The sequence below is a fragment of the Centroberyx affinis genome, unplaced genomic scaffold (assembly GCF_046629955.1).
Source record: "Centroberyx affinis isolate AG114_WGS23_722 - 3 ecotype Tasmania unplaced genomic scaffold, CSIRO-AGI_Caff_v1 ptg002984l_1, whole genome shotgun sequence".
In the NCBI taxonomy this organism is placed as follows: domain Eukaryota; kingdom Metazoa; phylum Chordata; class Actinopteri; order Beryciformes; family Berycidae; genus Centroberyx; species Centroberyx affinis.
In genome coordinates, this window is record NW_027281090.1 from 44,919 (window position 1) to 64,135 (window position 19,217).

General features: G+C 41.5%; 1 protein-coding gene across 1 annotated transcript in view; it reads left to right on the forward strand.

Moving 5' to 3' along the window:
* LOC139658930 (metabotropic glutamate receptor 8-like) overlaps positions 1-19,217 on the forward strand; it is a gene marked incomplete at its 5' end in the record, with an annotated part of 87,740 nt that overhangs the window by 34,800 nt on the left and 33,723 nt on the right. The window contains one exon of the mRNA XM_071537117.1: positions 15,282-15,421. Within this exon, the coding sequence (XP_071393218.1) occupies positions 15,282-15,421 (140 nt within the window). The remainder of the gene's footprint in view (positions 1-15,281; positions 15,422-19,217) is intronic.

A 19,217-nucleotide genomic window follows, 5' to 3' on the forward strand; every position in this document is an offset into this window, starting at 1 on the left:
CCAGTGCTTTTAATACCTCAGAACAGTTCTGGTTATATTGTTAAACATTCATTTGAAGAAGTGAGGTAACTTAATTTCCAAAATGTTATATATACATTTTGGAAAATTAAAAGAAAAAAAAAAAAAATTACTTGAAGTTAATTTTTCAACATGTCAAAGTTAGAGTCTTTAAATTTGTTACCATCTTATCAGCCAAGGACTTCTACCTACTTTAAAAGGTGTTTTTTTTTATTTTGCGCTATCAATAATTTTGTACAACAATCTACAAACCAACTACAAATCAGTGATGTCACACTGATGTTCACTGACAATGAGCTGGATAAGATGGAAAAAGTGACTGTGAGAGGAGCAAGAGTCTTATTCTGGTCATATTACTGCCTCAAGTTAGTTATCAATGCTATAAAATCAAGCACATTTGGTTATAGAAGCTTGAATAAATACACTAGAGTCCACAGTCTTCCATTCATTCAGCTCCTGATTTTAACTTCAGCCACCCCAAATTCTTCCATGTTGCACCCCTCCTACACTCCCTCCACTGGCTGCCTGTGGCTGCTTGTATGAAATTCAAAACCTTGTTTGTGGCATACAAGGCTACAGAGGGCGCAGCACCCCTAAAGCTCCAAGACCCGGTCTGGTCTAACTCTTCCTTGCCTGCAGAAATCTGGTCATCGCCTTACCTGACCTCGGCTTTTCTCCTTCCTGCCTCCCCAACGGTGAAATGACCTTCCCACTCCAGTCAGAACAGCAGTCACTCCCCCAAAGGCTGAACATTTCTCTTATTCCTTTCTCAAGCACTGCTCCCATACATTCTTGGCTCACAGGAATAGTTTGTTGCATCTACTGTCAGTCTACTATGCCTCTGACACTTGTCCTCCTTACTATCGGTTGCTTGTAATGTTGATGATCTAGGTAATAGAAGATATAAGCTCATATATGACCTTAGATGTAAATGTGAAGTGTTTTCTGGTATCTCCTCTTTGAAAGACAGTTTCTCTTCGCATATTGGCACCACATGGAACCCTTAAAATGTTCTCTATGATACCAAAAAAATTACAAAAAAAGATTTTATAATGCTGTGAAAACAGCCCTGCAAGATTTTTCTCAGCTGGTGTGATAATGGATTCTGACTTAAAGTGAATTAGAAGCAAAACAAAAAAGATTACAAAGTAAGTACAGATTCTATACAGTCCCACAATATGGAAATGACATTTAGCCCTAATTCATGATCAGTTTATTTGAATGTGATCTCAGCTGTCTGGCTCCCTAGTTGGTCAACGTCCTTAACCTCTTCTGTGGAGAATACAGTAACTTTAGGCTATTTGACTTGGCTTGTTAATGTTAGCAGCTCGACTGTAGCTTTTAAAATATTACATTACAGTTCAACTTTCACAATAATACAAATTTTACTTAATTTTATTAAGTAGATACTGCTCAACGAAGAACAGACATGAAACAGAGAAAATGGTTTCGTAAATCGTGATAAAGTTTGATAGCCTTCAGCTGTAGAGGAGTGAAGTGTCTCACCTTGACTGACTGACCTGAATGTGCCTCTTGGAGATGGTTTTTGATTAAGAAACTGAAGCAGAAATGCTATCTGAGTAAAAGCGCCTACACATGACGAGCGTTATGTGGCATCGTGGTAGCCGGAAGGTGGGTGATTTAAAAACAATAGGTGACAGTAAAGTCTCTTCCCACCAGTATTTTATGCCCTTAGCAATTTTACAAAACATATTATTTGTATGAGCTTTAATCTAAGCAGCACAATACTCGCACACCCATTAATGTTATGGGCTTCTTGTCAATCCACACCGGACAGAATCGTCTCATGAATGGATGTGGAATTAATTTGCTGGTTGGATTAATGCTCACGCAAAGAACACACAAAGGAGAGTCAACTCAGTGCTGTATCATACAGATCTGGAAACTCGGACACACAGGATGAGTTTCTCCTCCATCTTTGTACATCGATGCATCACATAAAACCAAAATCTGACTGAAAACGCTTTGAAAGTTCAGCTTCAAACTGGCAGCATTGAACATCTTTTGAGCATTTTAAGCACTGAGCGACACCAAAGCTGATTTTTTCCCGGTGATCATGTGTGCCGGCCTTCAGACTGAGCAGTGCAGGACTATTAGAGCATGATGATAGTATGGGGGTCTATTGGTTTTGGACAGCGCCAGAATAGTGGACCCGCTGAGCTAAGTAGAAGAGTTGGGAGGCAATTAAAAGTGGTGAAGGCAAAGAAAGCCTTTGTTTGTGTTTGTTTCTGTCTCTTGTGTCTGTGTGCATGCGTGTGTGTGTGTGTGTGTGTGTGTGTGTGTGTGTGTGTGTGTGTTTGCCGTGCCAGAAAACTCTCATTAGGATCTTATCACCGCCAGGTTATTTCTCCTGCCGGGAGACAAGATGGACATCGCCATGGGAACCGGCCGGCACTAATTAGAGTGGCTTGACTTTGAGATGATGAACTTTACCTGGCCGTAACCACCTTGGAGAGAGATGTAGGGAGGGATGGAGGAGGTGAGAGAAAGCTGGTACTGGAGGACTAACCAGCTGGGGGAAGATGAAGTTCGGTCGCTCATAATGACCTCGGACAGGAAGAGAGAAAGAGAGAGAGACACAGGGAGAGAGAGAGACATCACTGGAGGACTAGCTTGCTTGGAGATGATGAACTTGACCATGCACTAATGATCTTGGAAAGAGAAAGAGGGAAGGAAGGAGAGAGAGGGAGTTATGGGGAGTAGATGAACTTTACCTGGGCATAATAACCTTGGGGAGAGACTTAGGGAAGGACAGATGGAGAAGAAATGAGGGAGGGATGTAAGTGGGAGGGAAAGGGAGTGGGAAGAGAGAGAAAGACAGTAAAAGACGCTGGGAAAAGGCCTTTTCTTGGCCGTAGTGACTTTGGAGAAACAGCTTGAGAGCAGGAGAGAAGGGGATGGTTGGCAGGAGAGAGAAATAAAGTGGTAAAATCAGGGAGAAAGGGTAGAGGGGTGGAGAGAAAAAAGAAAGATGAAGTTTACTTTGGCCAATAACAGCATTAGAGAGAGAGAGAGAGAGAGAGAGAGAGAGAAAGAGAGAGAGAGATTGTCATCTATCCACTTGGCAAGAAAGAGAAATGGAGAAAGACAGAGCAACAACTTAGTTGAAAATAGAGATAGTAAAAGAGAAAAAGTGGAGGAATATTTGAAATGTAATATTTTGTTATGTATATGTAATATGTAATATTTAAGTTTAGATGAGCAAAATGGCCCTTCAATGGAAGGAAATCAGAGAACGAGATGGAGAGCGGATGTGCTGGATTGGATATATTCAACTTTACCGGGGCATGATGACCTCGAAATGGAAGAAACCGAGAGATTGAGAGGAAAAAAAAACGAGAAAGATGAACTTTATATTAGAGTATGATGTTAAGAGAGAGAGAGACCCAGACTGGTGATTGAACTTTAACTGAGCATAACCACCTAGACAGAAAGATAGTGATAGAGACAGACAGACAGTCAAATAGAGAACTAAACGGTTGAAACAGTGGGCGTTTGAGCTTGGAGATGGCAAACTTTCCTCGGTCATGACAACCTTGGAAAGGAAGGGATGGAGAGGGACAGAGAGATAGAGGGGAAAAAAACCTGAGTTTCATCTATGAAAAACCTTTGAGAGGAGGTAGAGAGAGGGGGGAGAGGAGGTGATGGCTGACAGATGATGAACTTAATCAGCATGACAACCATCTATGGAAAGAGCAAAGAAAGAAGGAAAGAGTAAACTAATCATACAACCTTGGACTGAAAAGGAGAGGAGGGGAATGAAGGGAAAAGAGGAGGGGGATCTGTGTGTGTGTGTGTGTGTGTGTGTGTGTGTGTGCGTATGGGAGAGATGATTGACATAATGTACAACCTTGTGCAGGCGATATTCAGCTTGCCTGGCCTTATAGCTCTCCCTCGCAGTGAACTCCAGCATGAAGGGATTCGGTTTTATGTTTTTTTTTCACCCAATCGCGTTCATTGTAAGCTGGAGGAGCTGTGTGACTAATTGGTCGGTGAATAATGTGAATGCAAACAGTGGTCAGAAGAGACAGACAGAATGGGCAGACAGGCAAAACAAGCAAATAGGCAGATCAGACAGACAGAAAAAGTACAGCAGAAAGACAGCACATATAGACGATTGACAGCTCATTTTCTTCCCTCACAAAGTCTTTTTTTTTTCATTCATACATTTCAACTTAATATGTCCGAGTGCTGAAATTGTCAGTTTGAGTATGTTTTTTTTTAGCAAACCATCTTTTATTTTATTTTTATTTATATCCCATTCTTCTTTTCATGTATCCCATTACAACTTGCTGCTGTAATGGGCCAATTTCCCCATTCAAGTTCCATCTAATATAATTTTAGAATACAAACAGGCTGACATACAGGCAATCAGACACAAAGTCAGACAGAATAGACACAGTATACAGCCAGACATGTGTGCAGACAGACACAAAAAGAAGCCAGAGTTGAAGCTGAATTGAGAGAGGCAGGAATAATAATTTGTTATTGCATATCCTAAGACTCCACTAAATCGCTGCGTCTGTGCAGCATCTGACACCAAATATGTATATTTTTTGTCAGGAATGTGTTGTTGACGGAGATTAGATGTAACCAGCTACAATGTGATACTGTCTTCTTGAGAGAGAAAAATACAAGCACACCTAATCTTCTGACAGACAGCTATGTGTGAGCGTGCGCGCACTCACACACACTCACACACACTCACTCTCACACACACATCTATTAAATCTGATGCTGTGTTTCTGCGATGCTATAAGAGCGTCATGTGGGAAAAGAGGGAGAGATGGAGGTGGATGGATGGATGAATGGATGGAGGATGGATAGATGGATGGATGGACAGATAGATGGATGGATAAATGATGGATGGGATGGAGGCAGGGACAGAGGGAAGGATAGAGGGAAGGATAGATGGAAGGACGAACAGTAGTGATGGATGGTTGATGGAGAGTGGAGGAATATGGAGATATTGACTGAGCTGCTGGTGTACTGGTATACAACTGTGTGTGTGTGTGTGTGTGTGTGTGTGCCAAAGTGTGTGAGTGTGTGTGTGTGTGTGTGTGTAATTTGCACAGATGCCCCTTTAAAGGCCAATCAATACCTAGAGATAAGTTGACAGACGTTGTATGTCTTATATACTGCATGCATATATATGGACGCATATGTGTGTAAGGATTGTTTAACAAGAGTAAAGCTAGTGAAATGGCACCATTAGTATTGCTCTCTCTCTCTCTCTCTCTCTCTCTCTCTCTCTCTCTCTCTCTCTTTCTCTTTCTCTCTCTCTCTCTCACCCATCGTGTCTCATTTTGTTTATTTCTCCCCTCCCTCACTTTCTCTCTACCTTTTTTCTTTCTCTAAATGTCATTGTATTTCTCTCCAACCTTCTCGTGCTGTTACTCTCTCTTTTGATCAACTTGATAGTCTCTCTCTCTCTCTCTCTCTCTCTTTCTCTCTTTTATCGCTGTCTTTACTCCTCTCTCTTTTTTCTATTTTCTCTAAGTCTAATGGATTGTATAGAGTGCAGAATGCAGACCACAGATTATATTTAGCCTCAATTACCGAGTCAAGACACAAAGTGGAGGTTCCTCAAATTAGTTTCCTTAATTACTGGAGATTGGCATACAAAGCCTTGTTGTGCACTGAAGCTGTGTGAAAAAAGCTGCTTTTTTTTTTTAGCTGTGTGCGTGTGTGTGTGTGTGTGTGTGTGTGTGTGTGTGTGTGTGTGTGTGTGTGTGTGTGTGTGCCTGTCTGTGTGAGTCTTTCTCTTTCTTCCTCCATCCTCTGGTTTCTCCATACACTCACTCTTTTTCACCCTTCCCCAATCTCTATCTTCCTCTCTTTTCTTCTGTCCCTCCCTCTCTCAGTCTTTATCTTACTCACCCTTCAGTTTCTGCCTCTGTCTCTCTCATCAGCTCAATGGGAGGCAATGCTAGCTGCTGTTTACAGCGAGGACCACTTGAATCTGGATCCACTCCAAACCTCGATTGTTTCTTCTGCCTGCACCATTATCTGCTGCGCTTCTCTCAGATAAAATATCATGCTTGCTGCCTGCCTTTTTTTTTTCCTCCTCAGACAAGGCATAGTGATACCAGAGAGGGGAAAAGAGGGATGATTTTGGAGGGAGAGAGGAGTGGATAGAGAGAGGGAGGGAGGGAGGGAGGAAGGGAGGCTGGCATGCTTTGGAGAGGAGCAGCGGAAGAGAAAGGGAGAAATGGGTCGTTTTGGAGATACCGAGGGATGGATGAAGAAAGGCCGGGAGGTAAAGAGGGAGAGAAGGAGGGAATGGAGAGATGGAGGGGCGAGAGACACTTTGAACAGAGGAGAGGAGAGGAGAGGATGGAGAGACAGCTGCTGTGGAAGGAGGGAGGGTTGACTGCAGGGATAGTTTTAGAGCGAGGGGCGAAATCTGGCTCGAAAAAAAGACTGAAAACAGCCTGTAAAAAAAAAAAGTCTAGTTATGTGATGGAGAGATCGCAGAAAGGAGGAGGAGAGGGGGGGGCAGGGGTGAGTGGTGAGGATAGTGGAGTTAACCAGCTGTTGGGTTTCCGTTAACTCCTGAGAATATGACAGCATTTATATTATGAGTTCAGGCCTCGTTATTCCTCTCTTTGTCATTTCTCGTTCTCTTTTTCGGTTTCTTTCACTGTCTGCTTGTCTCGCTCTCTCTCTCTCTCTCTCTCTCTCTCTCTCTCTCTCTCTCTCTCTCTCTCTCTCTCCCCCTATTAGCGCTGTAGATGTTTGGCCCACACAGATGGGAGCCTGTTGGCAGAATTTCAGCAACCACACACACACACACACACACTCAGACACACACACCCATGTTTTATTAATGCATGCTGCAGCGTAGTCTTTGCATCTCCCTGTCATGAACATTTAGTCTCTGGTATGAAGGCTTGCTATTAATCCTTAGCGTTTCTAAAGTGAACCAGGCAAGGCTATGGGCTTTTTCAGCACTCCTTGCTTTTATACTGATGTGCTTTTATACTGATGACTTTCATTTCTTGCTCTCCATCCCTCTCTTTTTCTCACTGTTTCTCTGGCTAACTGGGAGAGGTTTGAGGCTATTCACATGCTCTCTCTCTCTCTCTCTCTCTCTCTCTCCCAGCCTCCTCTCCTTCCCTCCGCCTGTTTCTCTGTCAGATGGGCGAGCCTCGAGACTTTTCGGCCGCCATGCTCACTGATATCCTCGCACATTCTCTTCTTTCTCTATTCTCTATCTCTATCTCTTTCTTTTCCCTCCATCTCGCTTTCTTCCTTTTTCTGTCAAAGAGAGAAAGTTTTGAGGCTTTTCTGCCACCCTGTTCTCCCATATTCTCTCTCTCTCTCCCCTCTGCTCTCTCATTTAAGTCGATCCATCTGTCTCTATGTCTATCTCTGTCAAGTAGACGGGTTTTGATGCTTTCCCGCCGACCTGCTTATTCTCCTATTTCAGTTCTATCTTTTTCTGTCACTCACTTTGTCTCTTTTTTCCTCCATCACTCTCTTTTTTTTTTTTTTTCCTGTTTCTGCCTCTCTGTTAAGCTGGCTAAGGGTTCAGGCATTTCTGCTGCCCTGCTAGCTTTTATTCTCTCATTCCTTCATCTGTTCTCTTCTCTCTCAGGCTGCCTCGATTCAGTTTGATTCAAATGGGTGTGACTGACACAGAATATATTTGAACTTAGCAGCAAAGCAAATCAATTCATCTACCTGTCTGTGTGTCTCTGTCACTGTCTCACTCTCTTTCGCTCACTCTTATTCTTTCTCTGTAAGTCTTTCTCTGTCTGTCTCTTTCAGTTAAGTTTAAATGCACACAGGCTTCATTGCATGAAATCTTTCAGTACTTATGTGTATTATTAAAGCAAATGAAGCCTTTCTGGAGAGCTGTTCCTTTAAAGCAATATTCCACTTAGTTTTAACATGAGGGTTATTTGGCACTTGACCGCCATGAAAACCATAATATGAACCACTCACCAAGATTGGATGCAGCTGGGACGAGTTTGTAGCCTTTGAAAATAGCCCGAGAACTTACATTTAACACGGTGGTGAACAGATTCAACAACAGATCCCGCTAATGGTCTAATTCAAATGAATGGGAACTAAAATCTGAACGTTACAAACTCATCCAGCTGCATCCAATCTTGGTAAGTAGTTTATATTCTGGTTTTAATGGCGGTCAAGTGCCAAATAACCCCCATGTTAAAACTAAGTGGAATATTGCTTTGAAAGGTTATCAGATGAGAGCTTCCGCAGCAGATCTAGGAGAAAGGTGGAGAGTGGTAAGATTTTTTTGTGTGTGTGTGTGTGTGTGTGTGTGATACTCCGCTGTTGATCCCCAAAGGGAAACTCTTCCCCCTCCACAGGGGAGCGACACAGCAGTGCCTCAGGTGCAGGTAGGGAAACAGTATCTTGCTCAAGGACACTTCAGCAGGGCTGGCGCTCCCAAACACGGATGCTTAAACTCTGGCTCTCCGGTTGAATTGCTCTTAACGGCAAAATTAAAAAATAGGCATGCCACACACACACACACACACACACACACACACACACACACACACACACACACACACACACACACACACACACACACACAGAGATACTCATTACTCATCTGACACTGTCTCCATGCCTTTTAGCAAGCCACCAAGCCACCCAATCTGAACACCCAACACCCCAAAAAAAGGGAACTCAGTACCCCATTAGTGAATAGAGGAGATCACATTCACACACTAGAATATAGAAGACAACACAGAGGTGAAGTTACATGAGATTCAAGAAAATCTAAAAACATAAAGTAATACTATTCTGAAAGTATAATTGGCCATTTGTTTGAATTGGTGGCAGTTTGCCTTGGGATGGATACAAGACAGAAGAAAACAAGAAGGATCGTTTACCAGCTCCCTGTAATCTGCACCCCAAAAGTTGGCATAGAAATCAATAAAGCACAGTCAGCTGTGTTTTATGGGAATTATCAGCCTGGCTGGGAATGCACTTTTGACCAGTCAGACTGCTTGGCTGAAACCCCCATTTCACCTGTATCAGTCATCTGTAGCAACGCAGTGGAACATGGCCTTAGCTGATTTGTTTGGAAGTTGCAGGATAATCAAATCAAAGAAGTTTGAAGTAGACTTAATGTTTTGTTCTTATGTTTTAGTTGCTGGGCATGAATAAGCCCTGAGGCTGGCTAGGGGCCTTGTAAGTCATTTTAAATATTTTGAAACAAGAGAGAGAGAGAGAGAGAGAGAGAGGGAGAGAGAGACAGAGAGAGAGATTAATAATGCAAAAGAAAAAACAAAAAAGATGTTACTGTTCAGATCTATCAGAGCAATAATGGATAAGTACTAAAAAAATAACATTTATTATCCAAGCACAGTCAGATTCTTAAAATCTCCCAAAACAAGTGAAATGTTGCAAGTCTGGTGAGATTTACTTGTTTCAAAGTGATTCATTTTTCAGGAATTTTCAAATGCAAAATACAAATGCTGGCATCAAAAAAATAGGCAGATCACTCTACTTTGTATCGAAACTTCCATCAAAACAATGCAATTCATTTCAACAAGTTGATTTGAGATAGTTGAAATGAGTTTTATTTTATAATAACACTCACGATGACAGAAAATATGTTTTCACGACCAAACACAGAACTAAATTCCAGCAGGTTATGTCGGTGCCGCTCTCCGCAGTGCAGCACCTCGCTTTGAGTAACTTCCAACATAACAACTACCAGTACAGGGTGAGACGGAGGTGTGTTGCCAGGGCGACAGGTGAATCATTTGTTTTTCAAGGTCATATAGCGAAGCAGGAAGCTGTGAAAATCTACATGTCGATATCTCACTGTTGCCACGTTGCTGACACACAGAGCAGAAGAATACACTTGACACATTCAGGGGTTCAATGTTAAGAATTTCTTCCACTTGCCCGGTCAGTACTGTAGCTCTGACGCAGCAGGCAAAAATGTTTGTCACAATAAAATGTTCTCAATATACCACAACGAAATGACAACAGAGTAAATAATTAATTGATTGCGGATATATTGAAATGCATGTTTTTTTAATAACTCCAAAGGCCGCTGTTGCACTTATTATATTAATGGATGAGCCCATATAACCGACGGATAGAAGCTTTTCTGTAAATATAACTTGGAGTAAACAAAAAAAAAAACAAAAAAAACAGAGTGGAAATTCATTAGGCTGGTGAGCCTCTGCATTCATCCGTCTCACCAAAACATTAATCAGACCTGATGAGGGGTTGTCATCCACCTGCTTTTCCAACATGTCGGTTAGCTCCTGTCACAGCCATTCAGTGTGTGTTTGCGGTAATTGTGGGTGCTTTTAAAAGTGAGCGATCCACCTTGCTCAGAAATTGCCAACAAATGGCCCAAACAGTATGGGATTGAATAATAATTTTCAACCCAAGAAAACAGTTGCTTCCAGCACAAAAGACAGGCTTTTTTATTTGTTCTGTATAATTTGAATCTCTGGCTAACTCTGAGGAGGCGTCCAATCTGATTGGGCTGAAAAAACACAGCAGAAAGGAGAGTCGGCCAACGGTGAGAGGAAAAGATAACAGGCTTATCATTTGGTGAGAAATAAACCAGAAACTTCTTTGGGGGGGACCAGCCTATATTTGACCACTGACTGACCAAACCACTGGCCCAAGTCAATGCCTTCATGGCAAATCTGACAACTTTGAGCAATAATTTTTCATTCTATCCCGTAAAACACTTTGTAACACTTTGTAACACTGCTCCATAAATATAATGAATAAGTTTTACATGCATGATTGGTTATTTCAGCTTGAGGGAGGGAGAGAGATCAGAAGGAAGGAAGGAAGGAAGGAAGGAAGGAAGAGAGGGAGAGAGGCAGAAGGGAGTAGGAGATGACAAGATGAAGCGAAGGAAGGAGGGAGACAGAGGAAGGAGGAGAAACAAGAGATGGAGGAAGAGGAAGGAAATAGGAGGAGGAAGCGAGGAGTGGAGAAAGGAGAGAAGAGGTGAGAGAGCTATACATGAAGGAAGCGAGAAGGGAAGGAGGGAAGGAAAGAGGGCGGGAAGTTTAGAAGTTAGGAAATGGTGGAGAGAAAGGTAGCAGATGTAAGGATGAAAGGAAGAAATGAAACAAGGAGGGGAGGGAAAGAAAGGGAACACGGATTGGGATGTAGGGAGAGAAAAACAGCAAAAGAAACCTTTGAGAATCTAGAGGAGAAAGGGATGAGAGAGGAAAAGAGGAGTGAGTGATGAGAAAGAGGAGGGAAAGCAGATGCAGTGGGTGTATATTGATACCAATCTGATGGGCAGAAATATTTCCTCTGGCTTGATGCATTCTCATGAGATGAGGTAGCAAGAAAAGCCGATTTGCGTTTCATGTTCTCTCGTTTAGCACAGAAGCAGAGAAGAGATTGAGGGATACGGAGATAAGGAGGGGAAGGGTGAGAGATGCGGGAAGGGGAAAAGAGAGAGAGAGATGAGATAGAGGGAAGGGAAGGAGAGAGGGAGAGGGGGATTGAGGGAAGTCGGGGAGGAGGGAGCTGGAGAGAGATGATTGAGAGAGGAACAGAGAAGCGGCTGAGGGAGGGAGAGATGGATAGAGAGATGGAAGAGGAAGTGAATGACATACTGAGAGAGAGAGAGACAGAGAGAGAGAGAGACAGAGAAAAACAGAGAGAGAGAACAAGAATGAGAATGAGAGGAAAAGAGTCACTGCTGCTAACTCCCTGTTGCTATGGGAGGGCTACATGTAGATAATTGGCTCCTGGCTGGTGAAGAGACATTCCTGCTTTCATATAAAAACCTTGTATCTCCAAAGTCAGGGTGTGTTCACTCTGCCGCCATCAAACAGCCTCCACCATCTGTACTCTAAAAACGATAGGGAGCAGCCACAAGGAGGATGAACAATGTCCGCTTTGGACAGAGCGGATCGCTTTCATGAATTGAGACAAGTTCAGCTTTTAGAGACGGGCGCATGACGTGGATTATAGTTTTTCACCCTGACTGTTTGACTGCAGCCCTGCCCCCTTTGACACCAAGGCTATAGTGCAAGCAGTCTTCTCTTTCCTTCTGTCAAAGAAAATACACAAAAACCCAAACCAGTGGTACATGGACCATGCATGCGTGTATTTAGTGTTCATAAATACACACATGCATGCAAAACGCTCTTAAAATGTATTTATTTTCGCTGGCCTTTTCTTACATTTTTAATTATTATACTTTTACTATATTTTTATATGTGTATTGTCATTATACTTTCATTTGTGGCTCTTCATTGTTTTAGTGTTCTATCTTTTTTATGTTTTCTATGCTTTTCATTTTGTGAAGCACTTTATAACTCAATGTTTTGAAAGGTGCTACATAAATAAAGGTATACTCACTTACTTACATGTAGGTATCCTGCATCCATTTTATAATGTAAATAAAAACGCAGCATGACATCACTAGCATCACCAACATTTCAATAAAAATTTGATTTGGTGGTGGAAGACAGTAGTCTGATTCATTTAAAAGTTGACTTTTTTTGGGAGAGCATATGTATGCAGAATTTACCAGGGAACCCTACTTTTTTTGGAAAAGGTTTTAAGTTAAACTGCTATATTTTGCAGATGCACAAGACAAGAAAGAGAGAAAGAATGTAATGGGACTGTGGTTACAGTTAGAATTAAAGATAGAGTAATGCATATGGTCTGGTACTGAATAGTTTCAAGTAAAGTTTGAGTTGGGGGTTAGGGAATGCATGTAAGTTAGAGCAATGTCCTTGAGTGCAGTGATATAAGCGTGTGTGTGCGCATGTACAGTGTGTGTGTGTGTGTGCCAAAGTGTGTGTGTGTGTGTGTGTGTGAGCAGGAAGATTAAAGTGGTAGGGATAATGGGTACTGTTGGAGGTGTACCGTTTCCCACAGAAATGGACCTCATTTATAACTTCTGGTAACAATGAGAGATGGAGACCTCTACCTCTATCTCTCAATCGATTCCGTCTCCCTCTCTATATCTCTGTCTCTCACTCCTTTTCTCTCCTTTCCTCTCTTTCACCCACTCGCTCTCTCTATCCCTCATTACCTCTAGTCTCTGTGAAAAGAGGGGGATCTCCACCTCTATATCCCTCTTCAATTCAATTCAAACTCTCTCTTTTGCTGTCTCCCTGTCTCTCATTCTCTCTCCCCTCTCTTTCCTTTTCTTTCACTGTATCATTTCTTCTTCTCTGTCTCTCTCTCATTCTCTGTCTCTCTCTATTTCTCTCTCTCTTTTCATGTCTATTTTTCTGGCTCTGGGGAGATGCCATGCTTGTTCTGTGCTATATGATATATGATATGTGCTATATGATATACAGCATCTCTCTATTTCACATTAGTTTGCATGCTCTTGTTGTGTTGTAGAACTGCAATCGTTTTTTTCCTTCTGTGCATTATTTTCTTTTACCTGTCCTCTTCTTTTTTTCTGTCTCTCTCTTTCAACTCTCTCTCTCTTTCTTTAACTTTCTTTCTGTCTTGATTTTGTCTCTCTGGCTCTAGCTCTCTCTCTCTCTCCCATCTCCCTCACACTATTTTTCTCTTTTCTTTCTCTTTTCTTTTTCTCAGTCTCTTTTCATTTTCCCCTCTCTGCACTCTCCCTCTTCACCTGTTCTCTCTCTCTTTCTCTTCCCCTGGCCCAAACTAGGGAATTGTTATTCTAAAGGTATATCCTCCTATCATATAGCAGCATCCCACCATACCTATGACTAACAGCCTACCAGTGGAATTTCCATAATGCAGTGCTTTATCCAGATGTACATAGTAATTGGATTTCCTTTATGCTACGCCAGATTCAGCACTTTGATTTGATTGTATCGCTACATAAAAGAAAGAAGGCGAGTAAGACAAAGAGGGAGAAGGATAAAAGGTTTGTGTTAAGCCTTATTGGAGACGAGAACACCGAATCTTATAAGTCGCATAAACTTACCATTCATGTGCACACTCAATCACACCACACACCTGAGCACACACACACACACACACACACACACACACACACACATACACTACAGTCTATACTCAAGACTAAAGGTGACTGTACTTTCACCATCATGGCTCCTATACTTTGAAACATTCTGCCTGTGGAAATTAGGCTAATTCAGTATCATCTTTTAACCCATTGTACCTTGACTTTACCCTTAAATTTCCCCTTAAGTAGCTTAAAAGTTAGAAGAAAAAAAAATTCCTAACTGTCAACAATGTCACATCCATATTCCTTATCTGATCGTTCCAACTCTTTCTTGAAGCTCTAGCTGCTTATATTGAATGCAGTGTTCAAATACAAGACGCCATGTTTTTATGGCTGCACCATTACATCAAAACAACAAAATCTAGATGCTTGGACATCATTTTATACATGTTTACCTGTAATTCAGCATGACATATTTGGTATCTTTGGTATCTTGACAAGAATATAAATTAAGTTCTGTGGGTTTGAACAAAGCTTGGCTGTGCAACCAGTGTAATGATGGACCCAGTGGCGGCGGCAGGAAGGAACAGGTTAAATTGCTTTATAAAACCAACTTTTATAGACTCGCTTTAATGTAATTGTTCTTGACCTTGGCCACTTTTAATCTTTCATTCAATCTGTTTTTTATGTTGTTTAATCTCATTTTATTTATTTATTTATTCCTCCCTCTTTTAACCTATCTTCTCTTGAATGTGTTTCCTACTTCTATCTCCATTATTTATTTTACAATTCATATTTGGATGCCTTTCTGTAGGGCACTTTTGCCTCAGGCTGCTTTTAGATAATTGCTATATAAAAAAAGGGTATTATTATTATTATTTGCCTTTTTGTAGCATATAGAATGTATCTTGACTCTTTGATTACTAAAGTTGCTAAAAGGAATTGAAAACTATTTTGTGTCACTTTGATTTTCCTTGAAGTTTAACGTAATCTCTTTCAATGAGGATGGTGTTACTCAAGAGTGGTACAGCATCTAAATTAAAACAAATACAAGTTATTTATTTCTGAGGGGGTGAGTGTCCCTGGTCCAGTGTTGTGTATGTTTCATTTTTTCCAGGAGATGCAGCTATTGCAGTGCTTCTCAGTAGGATACATCTTTCTATATCATATCAAACAAACAGTTAGACTTGACCATCAACCACCTTTCTAACTTCCGTCTTTTTTCTGTTCAGGGGTTGAGGTTACTCCTGCGCTGTTCAATACAAATGGAGACACTTGAATGCAAATCAATATGTTCCAGCACCAGATCAAATGAACAAGTTGACCCTCTCTCTAACTTCTCCCGTCTTTGTTCCAGGAAGTGCAGGTACTCCGGTGGTTTTCAATGAGAATGGAGACGCTCCGGGAAGATACGATATCTTCCAGTACCAGATCACCAACAGATCTACTGCTGAGTACAGAGTGATCGGCTCCTGGACCAACAAACTACACCTGAAAGTGAGTTTTACACACACACACACACACACACACAGACACACACACACATTCCTGAATGCTGCCATGCACACCAAGCACAGATTACATACATACATTTGCACATGCACACACATACACATGCTTGTACACACATACTGTACATATGGACACGTCTCATAGTAGCAGCAATATTATTGAATTCAACATAAATCTGAGAGGGAATGACTCTATTCAGATCATTCAGTCAAATCAAATTCAGATAATCTAAAAGGTATTTGATGAACAAATACAATCAGCAAGTGCACACAAGGAAATCAAAACAAAAACGATCAAGAGAGTGAAATCAAACCATGAAAAATCCAATTGAAAGTGATCAGAGGAATCAAAGCATCGTGTCAAGAACTTGCCAGAAATAATGTGTCACTACATTAATGATGAGACAGTGGTTCACTAACATGGTTCTAATGAGACAGCCTGAATGTATTAATGAGAGGCTTCAACTCTAACTGTTACATATTGATATTAAATGAAGTGATCTCCTTGTGTGTATGCCGGTGTGTGTGTAGCCATTCAAGTCCGATTGAGTCCCAGCTCATGCCACTCTAAGGAAAAGCAAAAAAGGGAAACAAAAATCAAAGTGCCTTTTAGGTGTAGGCAGAAAGAATATACATATAGTTGGGAGTTTGACTCCAGCTCACAACATGTCAGATGTCATCTCCCTCATCACTGAGTTCTGCGTTATAAAGCAAAAATTCCTTTACAATAATTTAAAAAGTGTCTTTCGACTTCAGTGGATCTTTGCAGCTTCTGAAGCATTATAGAAATGCCTAGGCACGATGAAAGCTCAGCACCGTTCTGAGCAGCCGTCTTGAGTGGAAAATCCCAAGTTATTGGACTTGATTTGTTTGAGTTATTGCTCTTGTTCAGAAGCATAGTCGGCTGAAATTGCAGATTTCACGAGCAAAAATGTGGATCTTTTTTCAATTCAGAGTGATAGGTCTTGTGCAGAGACACACCCGTGCCAACACATAGGTCTTGTGCAGAGACACACTCGTGCCAACACACAGCCGCACGATGTCACACATACACACTCACGAATTTCTGCACACATAAAAGACTCCCAAACTTGAGCACATCACATACAGACACGCACATACACACAAAATCACACAAACACACAATTCCATACACAAGCAAAACTCATTCTCTCTCTCTCTGTCTCTCTCTCTCTCTCTCACACATTCTCTCTCTCTGTCTCTCTCTCTCACTCACACACACACACACACACACGCACACACACTCCTCAGGCGCTGTGGAGTGCTTGGTGTTATAAATCCACCCAGGACTTCATTAGAAAGACCAGATGACAGATGAGGAGACTAATAGACACGTAATGCCCACTGCCTGATGGACGGCCCGGCCGACTGATTGACTCAGAGAGAGAGACTGCAGCAACAGAAACGACAACACATAGTTAAGACACACAAGATTGTGCGTTCTGACAGATGACAAATGAACAGATATATTTGATTTGTTCAACAATCCGTTTTGGGGTTGGAGGCTCAGACATAATGAAGCCAGCATGTGAAAAGCGAGACTTTTATAATGGGACTTTTACTCTTAATGGGCGGTGTGTCATTTAAGTCTTTGGTCGATAAGAAACTGATAACACTTTTGCAGACTGGATCCTCTGTGCGGTAGTGATATTAAATGATGAACTTCAGGTAATGATCACTTTTTTTTTTTTTTTTCTAAAGTTGATTTATTGTGTTTTAGAAATGACCTCATCAGTTATTCCTGGAACTGATACAGTTGTTAAGCCCAGGACTCACATTCATGACAGTTCTTCTCATGCTGAGCCTCGGTCTAATGGAAACATATTGATACTTGTCACATGGGAACCCAACAGAGGAAGGCCCGTGACCCATTTTGGGTCTTTACTGAGAATAGAATCAATGTCCTGCAGCCCATAGATGCTCCAAGGACATTAAGTTGAAAAATCAATTCTGAAAAATCTGTTACATTGCCAACAGTCCTGATACTGTTTGAATGTTTGCCAATACAAAGGGGCTGGCTCTGTGCACCAAGCCTATTACAAACCAAGTCATGGTATGTTGAGTATGTTGCTTGGTTGTTTGGACTTAGGACTGAACGATTGTTTGTTCACTCCACTCTTACCATAAGAGCATTAGTATGAATTGAGGGATTACAGAGTTATTGAGAGCTGTAAGTAAAAGAGAAGTTGAGAGTCTAGAAGTGACAACAATTGTTGTTCTTATTGTTCTCGAAATAAATCTGCCCTGCTGGGAGGAGCTGAGCATTTGAATCGGCTTTGTACTTTACTGACAGGCTTGTAATGCAAGTACACACGCTCACACACACACACACACACACACACACACACACACACAAATGTGTCCAGACAAAATGCATGTATGTATATGTACAATGCAAACACTCCGACATACGTACATGCACACAAATATACTCAGGTGTACACACATTATTTCATTATTTTATTTTATTATCATTATTTTATTTCACACACACACACACACACATGGTTTAGCTGATTGTTATAATTAAAGCAAAATCCAATTGGAGCTATTTTTTGTCACTTAAGTAATTAAAAGGAAGAAAGGTTCATGACTGGGCCTAAATTGTTTTGGAGAGTGCATAATTCATGGTTATTGTTAGCAAAACAAGCAATGTTTACGTGTGTGTGTGTGCGCGCGCGTGTGTGTTTGTGTGTAAAGATTCTGCAAGAACCGATCTGTAAGGCTATGAATAAATAATAGATAAAAATGTTGAATAAATAAGACAAAAAACACCACCTAACCAAAACACTGAGAAAAGTTTCAAACAATACTAAACTGCACAAGCACACACGTGCACGCACACACACACACACACACACACACACACACACACACACACACAGAGTAAACTTTTTCATCATTAGGGAAGGCAGTTGTTTTTTTTCTCCTGACAAAATTATTTGCAGTGCTAAGAAGCTGTGAACAGCAACCCAATATTGGTCTCTAAATGATGAAAGTGTGTGTGTTCCTATATGTGAGTGTGTATGTGTGTGTGATCAAATCAAGTCCATTTTCTCGCCGAGTCCCTGATGAGTTTTTCCTCCTAACTAGTTTGTGTTTGACTGGTACATTGTGTCCCTGTTTTAAACAGAGATGCTCCATTTTACTCAGCACCCTGGGCAAGGGATGAACCTCAGGGACTCGGCATAATGACAGTTTATTACATACACACATAAAGACAAATTAAAATGCACACACACACACACACACACATACACACAGAGACATTAAAACATGCACACACAGACACAAATACGTACATCTACACACACACACACACACACACACACACACACACACACACACACACACAAATCCACAAAATTAGTGCAGTCAGATACACAGTGTGTGTGCTCAGGGACTAACCATAGTGACAGAGCACACACAAACACACACACACACACACACACACACACACACACACACACACACACACACACACAGGCATGCACAGAAGGAAATACAGATGGCCTATTTGTGCCAGATCTGATTATGATCTGATTGCTGGCTTCCAGATTAGTTGGTGTTGGGTTTGCGCCTGGCAGCGTTGAGGAAAACGATCAGAGGAGCTGCTTGTGCTAATTGCTCTCCAAGTTGCCCTGCAGACAGAGTTTCTGCAGGTACTGAAGAAACCAAGTGTCAGAGGACCGTTAATACCCAGTAATATGAACTCCAGCAGATGTCTGCCAATCGTTTTGCTCCACGTTGTCCCTGTTTAG